Here is an 11387-nt window from a genome sequence, read left to right as displayed (position 1 = left end):
TTAATTCGCGCAGCAGCCATCCATTGAGCGAGAACGAATCCCTTCCACTTAAAATACACTTTCCTTTTAGCCCCTTTAACTTTCCATAATTAACTGTATCAAAGTGCTAGAGCGTGAGAAGAAACGCGATGAGTTCACGCGCGTGTGTTTACTCGTTTAAAACTTGTTAACAAAATTTTATAAATCGAGGACTCTCCATGCTTTTAATTCTGTTTAAATCGATGAAATCTACTAAGTTACCAATTAAATATTTATCGCACTTAGGAACACATATTCCGAACATTTTTCGAATTACTTATACCTATAATTTATGATCTATTTCTGCGCACTTCTATTGAAGAGATTTTGTATAATTGTACGTAATTTTATTTCTTTGTAAAAGTTACAAAGAAAATAAATCGTGTATTTATTTTTATACCATTTCTTATTCCATGTCAACCATCGATTTAAAATCAGAAGTTATAATTGTAGACGTGTCAATAACTTTATTGAATTAACGAATGTTAAGTAAGCTCCTTATTTTTAAGAAAATCTCAAAAACAACGCTAAATTTGATTTTAAAACTTTAGTATAATATTCCGGAGGGGCTTGTTAAAACGAGGTACAATTATATGTTTAGTAATTTTCAATTTTTGTGTATTATTATATTAATGAAACAACATCTTCATGGTCAAAGATAAAAAAAATTACAAAAGCCTCCATTTAACGCAAATAAATAGAAACGATTAAAGTGGAGAAATGTGTTGAAAGAATTTTGAAAGCCGAATGCGTCGAGTGAAGTTCAAAATAAAGTTTTATATCGCAACTTCGCAGGCTGCAAAGGTTCTCTGTTCGCCAAAACACGTGAGTATAGCCGATTTTGAAACACGTTCGGTATCCAATCGCCTCAAATCAATTCGCAAGTGAACTCCAACAATAAAATAATATAAAGGCGGGTATGTGTTATTAGAGAAGAAAAGAAATATAACACTCATAATTTGGAGAGCATTATTTTACGTACAAAGTTTTTAAAAAAGTCCCGCGATGTCGAGATTTCTTTAATAATCTTCGCGATAGGTGATACCGTGAAGATTATTAACGTCACGAACGTGACTGCTAAAGCAATTTGTAAACAAATTCATACAGAAAAACGGCAAATTTATATCAATTTATATATTCGCATTAAACATATGTATTTTGTTAGGAGCCGAGAATGACAGAGAATATGCCCTATCTGCAATCAATCTGCCATCACATTTTAGCAAATTCAGTTATATGCTGGCGTTCTGCCAGTAGAAAATTTACAGTAGACAGGGCATTAGACTTTAATATAATCTAGGAAATGCATAGACGAGACTCGTGGATTTAAGTTTCTAAAGTTTTTAACGAGACGTATTTAAGGTTCTCCCTGCCGACAACGTTTCGATCGACGTCTGTCGACCGATACTCTTAAACCGATGATCGGCAAGCGAGAGGCTGCCGTGGAAAATCGCATCGAGCAATTTTGCAACTCCACGATATGGATAAGAGTGCATTGTTGTGGAAGGCGTACTGCTCGAGCGTTTGAGATGTTCGGGCGACACGAGGGCGACGCAATCGGCGGGGACGATCGTTTCTTAAATAGTAATTCCGACCGCTCGTATTTGTCACGCTACTTCGAACGCTTCAACGACCGAAATATCGATTGTTTATGTTATGTCTGTACCGCAACAGAAGGCCCAAATGGTGACCACTGTCGGCCATTTGAATCGAGAGCCACGTTCCAAACTACTCCAAACTGAATGTCATTTCTAAGGAGCTAATATTTTTGACAAATTTTTCAAGTATATTGATTGGACACAGAATTTCTGGAGACTCGTAAACTTCTTTCTTCTACAGCCAATCAATACATTAAAAAAATTTGTCGTGTGACAAATGAAATATTAACTTAACACGAGGCGATGATTGTTGTTAATTTTTATCATAATGGATTGTCCATTATTGTAATACTTGTAAAACTTAATTTACTTCTTTTAAATTAAAGAGGAATAATTATTGTCTTTAAAAAATAAAACGCACATAAATTTTTGAAATTATTCCCTTTTGTGATCTCAAATAGTTATACATATTTTTAAAAAGTATGTAAAAAGAACATAATTTGCACATGCAATATATTTCGAACGGTATGAGTTTTAGCATGGATATCAGTGTTTAAAAATAAGAGGTCGACATCGAATCTGGGTCAGACGTTGATGATATTCCGAAGTTTCCATGTACAAAAATAATTTCTTGCAACATATTACAATTAATGTGTTATGTATTATGTAAATATACAATATATTTGTGTAAAAAAAAAGCTAAAATTTCAATGGTTATTACAAACAAACGGAATAAAAAAATGGCATTAATATTATTACACAAAGAACAAGTTTCGAATTTTAGGCATCAAAATGCGATCGATCCATAAGGATATTATAAGGATAAACGAACGAACGGTGCTTCGCCCCGACGTATCCCGAAGGGCATCGGCGAGGCCTCGCTACGTCCCTAGGCGTTTCGCGGTGTCGTCTCGCGGTGGTGTGGTGGCGCGTTTGATCCGCGTAGTAGACCAGCAAGTGTTTCCCCGAACATGGCGGACGGTGCTCGTTCGAATTTCCATGGGACACAATGAACGTGCGCCGAGCTCGCCGCGGTGATGCCGATAACTGAGGGCGTGTCGTGATCGTGCAGCCGGCCTACGTGGGTGCCCGGGGCGTCGTCGTGATCGGCGCGGCAGCGCGATACGGAGGCAGCGGGGCCAGGCTTTTGCCGCCGTCGTGTCGCCGCGAGTGCGCCGAGCGAGCGAGCGAGCGAGCGAGCGAGGCGAGCGTGAAACGTGAACCGAGCGTGAGCGAGCCGACCGTGGCGGGGCCCCCCCATGGTTGTATGTTGTCGGATGCCTGACCGGAGTCGGAGGACGATGAGGCCCGCACGTAGCAGCGCGTGATTCCACGGCCGAGACGCTGAGGTACGACGGGAGGACCGCCGAACGCGGGCCGGATCCGCGCCGACTCGACCCGAGCCGACACGATCGCGCGACTTGCCGGGCCGGCCCGGCCGCGCCGCGGGTTTATTTACGACGCCGCGACGCCCAGGACGCGCGCGGCGAGCCGCGCTCCCGGAACCGTCGTCTCGCGAAGATCCCGCCGCGAGTCACCGCCCTCCCCGGGTGCCAGAAGTCGATCGGGCCCCTGAGGGTTGATGGTCCTTCTGCTCCTCTCTCTCTCTCCCTCTTTTCTTCTTGCCTTTTCTCTCTCTCTCTCTGTCTCTCTCTTCCTCGTTCTTTCTCCCTGTTCCTATCCGTCCTCCGCGTCGTCCTCTTGTCGGATTGATCGCGGCCCGACGACGCGGGGGATCGCTCGCGTGGAGAAGCGCGACGCATCCCCGCGCGGAACGAAGAGGACGCGACTCGCCGCGACGCGGGGTTCCCTGGCATCCGCGAGCGTTGGCACCACGCGAACGGCACCGTCGAGCCAGCGTCGCGGCGCTCTCTCCTTCGGCGGCGAGAGTGAGTGCGCCGGACTGTTTTTTTTTCTTTTTTTAATGAGATGCCGATCATATGGTCGCGGCGACCGCGTTCCCGTCCCATCGGATTGTGTAACGTTCATACTCGTCGTTGGCAGGTGGGCGATGAAACGGCATGGCGAATCGCGATTTTCCTCGCTCCTTCGGACGGGGACGCGCGAGGCTCGTTGGTTAAGTTCGTCCGAAGCGTCGTCGGCGATGCTCCGAACCGAATCGCGTGTCGCCTCCGTAATTAATTACATTCTCTCCGATCGCAGATTTGCGCGAGTATTCGTTTGTTTACGCGCGATTTTAACAACCGTATATTTAGGATTTTAGCCTGATGTATAGGTTAGCATGTATAACGAGCAATAATCAAGATTACATTTGTTTTCGTCCTCTTTTTTGTTTTATCGCAGCGTGACAGAAGAAAGTCACGAATAAATTTCTCATTACTACTGCTAACTGCATTGATATGATTAACTTGTTGAAGCAGATTTGGAAAGAAAGGGAAATAAAGTCGTGATAAGTTTAATAATAATTAAAGGGTTAACAATGGGTTAACATTTTACAAGAACGGAAGGAACTGTAAAGCAGAAAAATACACCGGTTTTCATCAATATCACATATTCGGCTTTGTGGATTAGCCCATTGATTAGCCCTTCAATTTTTTGCGTGTGTTCTCTCTTTCTCTCTTGTTTATCAACAGTCATTCATAACAGAGGTTAAAGATACATCTTGCAAAGATGTATTTATTTACACAAGAAGTGCTGCAGTTAATTTATTTTGTTGCAGTTATATCAAGTTTATCAAGTTTAATTTGTTTATTAGCAGTTGTTATTCTTGATTATTACGGCTGTGTTTGTGATTTAGAAACAGGGTAGAAAATGTCAGAACCCGAGGAAAGTCTGGCAGCGCCGGATAGTACCACAAGGGAACAGCGGGTCGGTTTCTCTCATGGAGACGATGTTCTTCAACACAGAGATGGCAAATATTACCTTGGTACAGTTGTCGAGGTATGAACCTATACTTTCCTTTGGCTTTAAGTGTTTAACGGCAGCAACGTAATAACATTGAATTTATCTCTACGTAGGTGGACTTGGCGAGGGAAAGATGTCTTGTCAAATTTCTGGACAACACATCTTCCTGGTCGTTGTTTAGGGAGCTGACAAAATTGGCTATGCCAGACTCGGATGTTATGTGTGTTCTTTGCAAGAAATCTCAGCCTAAGACTGACAATGACATTGTTGTTTGCGACAAATGTGGCCGTGGCTACCATCAAATGTGTCATCAGGTATGCTGGGTATGCATCAGGAAACCTACTTGATATTTGAGATTAGAGAAATACATAAGTTGGCCTGTTAATTAATAACTGATGGAAGAGATTTAGATTATGCTTTTTATGAAAAATGTATACATTTGCAGCCTGAAATACCAAAACCAGAGCCAGGTAAAGATATTAACTGGATATGTAAGAGATGCACAGATAGCCAGCCACGTATGCGTGATTCTTGCGAGCCAAAAAATTCTATGGTTAAAGCAAGCATCAGAAAAGTTTGCAGCGGTAGGGACCAACCTCAACCACCACCAGATGACATGACAAAATTGCCATATGATGTAAGATTTAAGTATATTATGTATATTATTATATTTAATTTTTATAATTATATTCTCTCTCTCTCTCTCTCTCTCTCTATATATATATATATATATATATATATATATATATGAGAATGTGTGTTAAATTTCTGAAAATAAGAACTGTACACATAAGATATATTTTCATTATAATTTCAGCCTGACATGTTAAATTGGGATCATCATCACAGAGTGAACGCTGAGCAAATTTATTGTTACTGTGGGCTTAACGGTGAATGGTATGCACAGATGTTACAATGCGGTCGTTGTAAACAGTGGTTTCATGAAAAGTGCATCAGGTGCTTAACTTATCCTTTGTACAGTGGTGATAGGTAAGTAAAAGATGGCAAAGATTCAATTTAATTAATTAATTTCAATATAGACTTGAATAGTTTCACAAATTGTTTTTATTGAAATATGGATTCATAATACGCGCGTTATTACTCATTTCACACTTTTATTCACCTTCAATTTCTCACCTAATTTTTTATAAAATTGAAGTATACATGAGAGAACTCGCTGACTACGAATCGATTGCTCTCACAGTCACATGTTGCCCTGTATAAATTTTCTTCATATATTTCATGTAATTAAATCATTAATAATTCTCTTACAGATTTTATGTATTTGTTTGTTCAATGTGCAATCATGGGAAAGAATTTGTTCGGCGTTTAGAAATGAAATGGGTGGATTTGGTGCACCTGATGTTGTACAATCTGACTGTTTATAACGCTAAAAAGTATTACGATTTGGACACTGTTATCATACCTTACGCAAATGACAACTGGTTGACCTTACAACTTCCACCACGGGTAGGAATCTTCAGCATTAGAATACTATCCAAAACATTCTAATTTATATATTTTAATTATGATATTTTACGATAATTTACATGATGTAATATTGATGTATAATGATGTATAATATACATAAACATTACATCATGTAACATTACCATAAAATATAATTAAAATATCTAAATTGTATAATGTTATATAATGTATTTTATTATCGTATATGATAATATAATATTGGGTGTATACATACTTTCAGATTAAAGAAGCCAGTGTTGAAGTACGCAGGCAAACAATATTGACAGTATTGACAAACAATAGAAACAGGTTCAAGTGTGGTAAAGAAATAAAGAAACGTACTACAATATGGGGCCTCCGTACCAGACTGCCACCACCTTCTCCGTTTATCAATTTTCCAATGTCTGGCGAGATAGACGATTCTGTGTTACGTAGATGTTGGGCTGGTAATAAAAGACTGCAATATCTTCCTCCACCAACAGGGTTAGTATGACATGATACAATCGTAGACGTATAATATAAAATTGTTATTGTTAATATACACACATTAATATTTGTGTAATATATATAACTTAATTATTTTAGTCCGGTGAGTTTGCCGGAAAGTACAAGACAATTAATTGCGTTAAAGCAAAGGGTGGCAGAGAATGTAGAAATATCTGTGAGTCCTACACATATGGTAATGCGAGGTACAATTTATCAAAATTCGGAAGCAGAACAAAGTTCGTGTCCAAGTCCACCTCCATTAACAGAATCCAGTCAGTCAATAGAATCTTTAAGAAATAGGTATATTAATTTTACACATATTTATTTATGATTTATTAAATTGTTTTTTAAGACTAAATTTAACCAATTTTATTATTGTCTTTATGTATATTCAAAATGTAAAACGTTATTTTAACACATTTTAAAATCTTTTATTAGACAATTGAAATTATTTTTCCAGATATTGCAATATAGGCGGCGGTTTTGTAAAAAAATCATTCCCATTTCCTAAGTTGAGTGTACAAAAAAGACTTCGTCGTCTATTACAATTAAACAGTTCACGATCAAGAATACTACGTAAACAGAAGAAAAGAGAGAAAGCAGATAGTTCCAAGGATAGATCGCTAGACGAACGAGAAGCAACATGCAGAAAAGCAAGGATATTATTGAAGAATGCTAGAAGAATTGCCAAAGTAAAGGAAAGGAAGGTAAGATTGTATATGAAAATGTATGTGAAAAAATAATACGATAGTCATACAACTTCATTATCTGCCTTGAAGCAAAATAAAAGATTGGCTATCGTATCACATGTTTTACTACGCGGAATGCACTGCGCCTTGTTATATGCAAGATAAATAATGTCATTTTTTCGTTTCCATCAATGCAGAGCAAACCACAGAGCTCGGAAGCATCCGATTTACCACCAACACCTCCAACCTCCGTTTCTGGACCACCAACGCCACCGGCTGCAACATCAGGTATATCCGAGCTGTCTGTGCCTAGTTCCGTGGATCTGATGCATCCCCTGCCACCCTCGACGCCTGCGGACACAAGTGGGGACGAGACCAGTTCAAGAGGAACTCTCGATTCTTTTATTCCGCCACCCAAAGATTTCGAGGGAAAGAACAATCCATTCAGCGATCTAGCGGGCACGCCTTGCAGCCTTAATCAAGCAAACACGAGTACGCCGTTACCTTACAACCAGTGTCCCATCACCTTGCCTCTGCCACTGACGCCCGTGATCTCGCAACCGCCAGTGGTACGTCCAGCCAAGAGACAGTTATCAGAGAAGGATATTATCGTTGACAGAAACGGGCAGGTGAAACGTAGACGGCAACATCGACGGGGACGTCCGCCCGCCCAACCGCAAGTCCAGCAGCAATTTCAGCCTACCGCTAGCAAGACAGCGGCTATTCTACCGGCTCGTAATAACGAAGTTAAAAGTGAATTTGCCAGGAATTTAAGAAGTTCATTTAATGGTGCCTCGAGCAGTGCAAGTAGTCAAATTGGGAATTGTGTGGATTACGCCTTAAATGGTAGGAGGTTGAGACAGCGGCAAAGTAATGATAAATTACCTCCCCCCGATCCGCAGCCGCAACGGAAGGGCAGTATGTCTTCATCTCCAAAGTGTTCGCCTGTGAAGCAAAGTGCGCCCGACATATCTCTGGATGATCTGAAATCATCGGTGAATATTTACTTCGGTGCAGCTAACAGAATAGCTGCTGGTGAAAAGTTCATCCTCAAAGCGAAGAGGATAGGGCCAAACGGTCAGACACAATACCTCATCGAATGGGAGGGACTCAATACTTAACGGTAAATAATCCGCTTACTACGAATATATTGCAATCGTATACAAATTTTAAGTTGAGATCAAGCGTACGATGGCGATCAACCTCATCGGCAACTTGATAATCAATTCTCTCGATTTGCTTTTACAGCAAAATAATTGTGATCGATTGTTTTGCGTTACATGCACTGCCACTTGTTACGTACATTTCATTAAGAATGTATGTATTTATCGGCGTAGAATATGTGAATGTTCTTGTAAACGTACATTTCGCATTTCGTTGAATTATCAATCTGAATCGTGCAAGAGATTTTTGTTACGCTCAATAGACATTAAATTGTTAGACAATGAATTTCGTCGCAGCATTTAAAATAAAACTGATTTGCCGAATAGTGTGTCAAATTATATTAAACGACGATTTTTTTTTCTACTTTTATCTATATTTTTAAACACACAAAAAGAAAGGTATACGATCCACATTGATTCTCGACGCGTACACCTTATCCGTTCATATACATACATCTACATAACGAAATGGATACACATACCGAAATATATGCCTGCTTGAAAAAGAACGTTTGCAAGAACAATCGGATGTATTGCTTATCAAATGTAAATAGTGTAGCATAGTATATTTGCGTAAGTATTGACGGTGTAAGCCACGCGAAAAGAAAATCCCGTGTGATTTACATTCGTCGCAGAAAGATTGGCCAATCGTCTTCTCTAAGTATCACTTGGCTAAACCATGAATATGACAACAGAAAGTGAATTGAGAACCAGACACTTGTTCCTCTTACTTGTACTAACGTACTAGCAAATGTGTTGGTGGTTAGTGAAATGTGAAAGAGTAAAACAAAGCAGACATCCTGCGCAAAGGTTATTTTTCAATACACTCGTAGAAATAATCATCGCCTTCTGTAACTTCATTGTCTTGAGGTCACGTTTCACATTGCCCCTTCGGTAGACGACAATATGACGTAAATCAAAATTTCTGAAGAAACGAATTTGAAACGAACTTAATTTTTACATTTTCGCGAATCAATTTGCACGCATACGATCTCGCACGAAAGAAACGTAAATTGTAATACTTTTCATACGTAATAAAACTTAAATCAATGTACTTGAGACGATGAAGATACCGATTTCAGCATTGCTCATTATACAAGACTAAGAGAAAAAAAACGGCACACCTGTTTTTCGTACTATTTGAAATTAAACGAACGGCGCACTGAATACGTAAGTAATTGGCCAAGTTATCTGTGCAAAAAGTAATATATCGTAAATATGGACTACTGAAAAACTGTGTTAACAGGCACACAAGTACGTGAGCTCATTATTGTGTAGTTACGCACTGTATAAAAAGAAAAACGAAACGATCTTTATGCATTAAACAACTTGAAGCTAAATTACGACTGTACATAAACATAGGTTGGTATCTAAACCGTTACTGTAACACAGTTAGATATAGTAGTCGGTAAATGTAACAGTGTCGCAAATTGTCTTACAATAATTTTTGATACAGATTATTTTATACAACAACTCCGGATCCTGCTGGGATTATTATATGTAAGAAGCATTTTGTACCTCGAACTGCACAGAATCTATGGTCATAACTTACTAATCAGAAAATATAAGCAACCATAAACGATATAATATAGACATTGCAGTAGTAGCCATTATTAGAGTCTCAAATCAAAAGAGCTTATTAGAAAAGTGAACTAAGCATTTTGTTTTCGGTCTATGATAAATTATTGAAATTTCGCTTTTACAGTGAAATACTTTTCCATTTCATATTTTGCAGATACATATTTTTTATTCGCGTTAGGAAACTAATGTACAAATTCTTGTTTATTTTCTTTTTTTTTTTGTTGAACAAACGAAAATTCTGTTTAAAACAAATTCTAGTTATAAATGGTCTCTTACGTACGTGATCGTAATATTTGATAGAGCGCATTTACATTTTTTAATTGTAATTTAATTCTCATCGAATTTTGCTTACTTAAATTTAATTGTCAGTTGGATGTCATTCTAGATAATTTCATTTCGAATTTCTCAATAGGTTAAAATAACGAATTCATAAAAAAAACTCATGCTCGAATCAACATTATAAAATATATACACTGAGAAAAAAATTTGTTTACATAAAATAATATATTTCTTTGAATGTACTTTTCTTAAATGAAAGAAATATTTGATAGATTCAAGAAAATATTTATACATTCAAAGTAATATTTTTTAAAAATTATAAAGTAATTTGAGTTTTTTTAATTAAAAAAAAAGTCATTGATTTGAAATGTTCTAATATAAAAATAAACAATTTCTTAAAAAAAAAACGGATTTTTTCAAATATAAAAATTGTGACAAATAAAGATTTATTTGTTTTAAAAATAAACAATATTTAAATAAGTTGTTTCTTTCAAATGTTTCTTTTTATTAAGAAAACGCTTCTTATAATTAAAAAAAGGATTGACTTATTTTGAATAAATACTTAGAACGCTCTTTTTGAACATAAATTTTTTTCTCAGTGTAAGTATTAATCTTCACTATTTATTTAAATTTTTTTAATGCAATGCCATTTTTGCATTTTGCTTTCTTCGAAAGAGGCTCAAGCAATCTGAGGCCACTGTGGTATGAAATGAGAGATCTTTTACGAATTGTCTTTTTATTATATCGTAAGATTATAAGCGAGTCAAACGAGTGTGTGTCAAAAACTTGGAATCTTCCTTTCGTCAACCTTTAGACAAATAATTTTTTGTAAAATGTATACAATAGTCGATTTCTTTCGTATATATTTCGGCTATGGCGAGTCATATTTTATATAAATATTGTTCACATCTTTCGTAACGTATTACGTTTAATAATATTATTAAAAAAAAATGTCTTACCGGCGTTATATGTAATCGTAAATTACTTTTTTTTATGTTATAATTTCAAATATCTTTTTCGATTCATACCACAGCACACTCTATTGATATCTCAATCTAGAGTGATACGTAGAATAATATTGGACGAAGACAAGAAATGAAACACTGCCAAATTTCTAAGTTATATTTAATAAATGATGTCGGACATCGTTGTGCTATAATATATAATGGCGTTTAATTAAATTAAAAAATTGCGAATTCATACTTCATCGTCGCGCGTTATCTCACGACCATTTCGCG

General features: G+C 37.5%; 1 protein-coding gene across 9 annotated transcripts; it reads left to right on the top strand.

The window, feature by feature from the left end:
- The first annotated feature begins 2859 nt into the window (after positions 1 to 2859).
- On the top strand, positions 2860 to 8615 carry LOC105455566 (metal-response element-binding transcription factor 2). Of its 9 annotated transcripts, none has more exons than XM_011698980.1 (10): positions 2860 to 2965; positions 4375 to 4517; positions 4595 to 4804; positions 4927 to 5118; positions 5299 to 5471; positions 5756 to 5951; positions 6193 to 6434; positions 6537 to 6737; positions 6898 to 7144; positions 7324 to 8615. In XM_011698980.1, exons 2-10 carry the CDS (start codon positions 4389 to 4391, stop codon positions 8245 to 8247), a joined length of 2514 nt encoding a protein of 837 aa, XP_011697282.1. In that variant the 5' UTR covers positions 2860 to 2965; positions 4375 to 4388; the 3' UTR covers positions 8248 to 8615. The 9 variants fall into 9 exon arrangements, with proteins under 9 accessions (XP_011697282.1, XP_011697283.1, XP_011697281.1 ...); XM_011698981.1 differs by lacking the exon at positions 2860 to 2965 and adding an exon at positions 3488 to 3852; XM_011698979.1 differs by lacking the exon at positions 2860 to 2965 and adding an exon at positions 3488 to 4110.
- The last annotated feature ends 2772 nt before the right edge of the window (positions 8616 to 11387 follow it).

The sequence above is a fragment of the Wasmannia auropunctata genome, unplaced genomic scaffold, assembly GCF_000956235.1.
Source record: "Wasmannia auropunctata unplaced genomic scaffold, wasmannia.A_1.0 LD335898.1, whole genome shotgun sequence".
Classification (NCBI taxonomy): Eukaryota; Metazoa; Arthropoda; class Insecta; order Hymenoptera; family Formicidae; genus Wasmannia; species Wasmannia auropunctata.
Note: the sequence above shows the minus strand (reverse complement) of the source record. Positions and strands in the feature narration are given on the sequence as shown.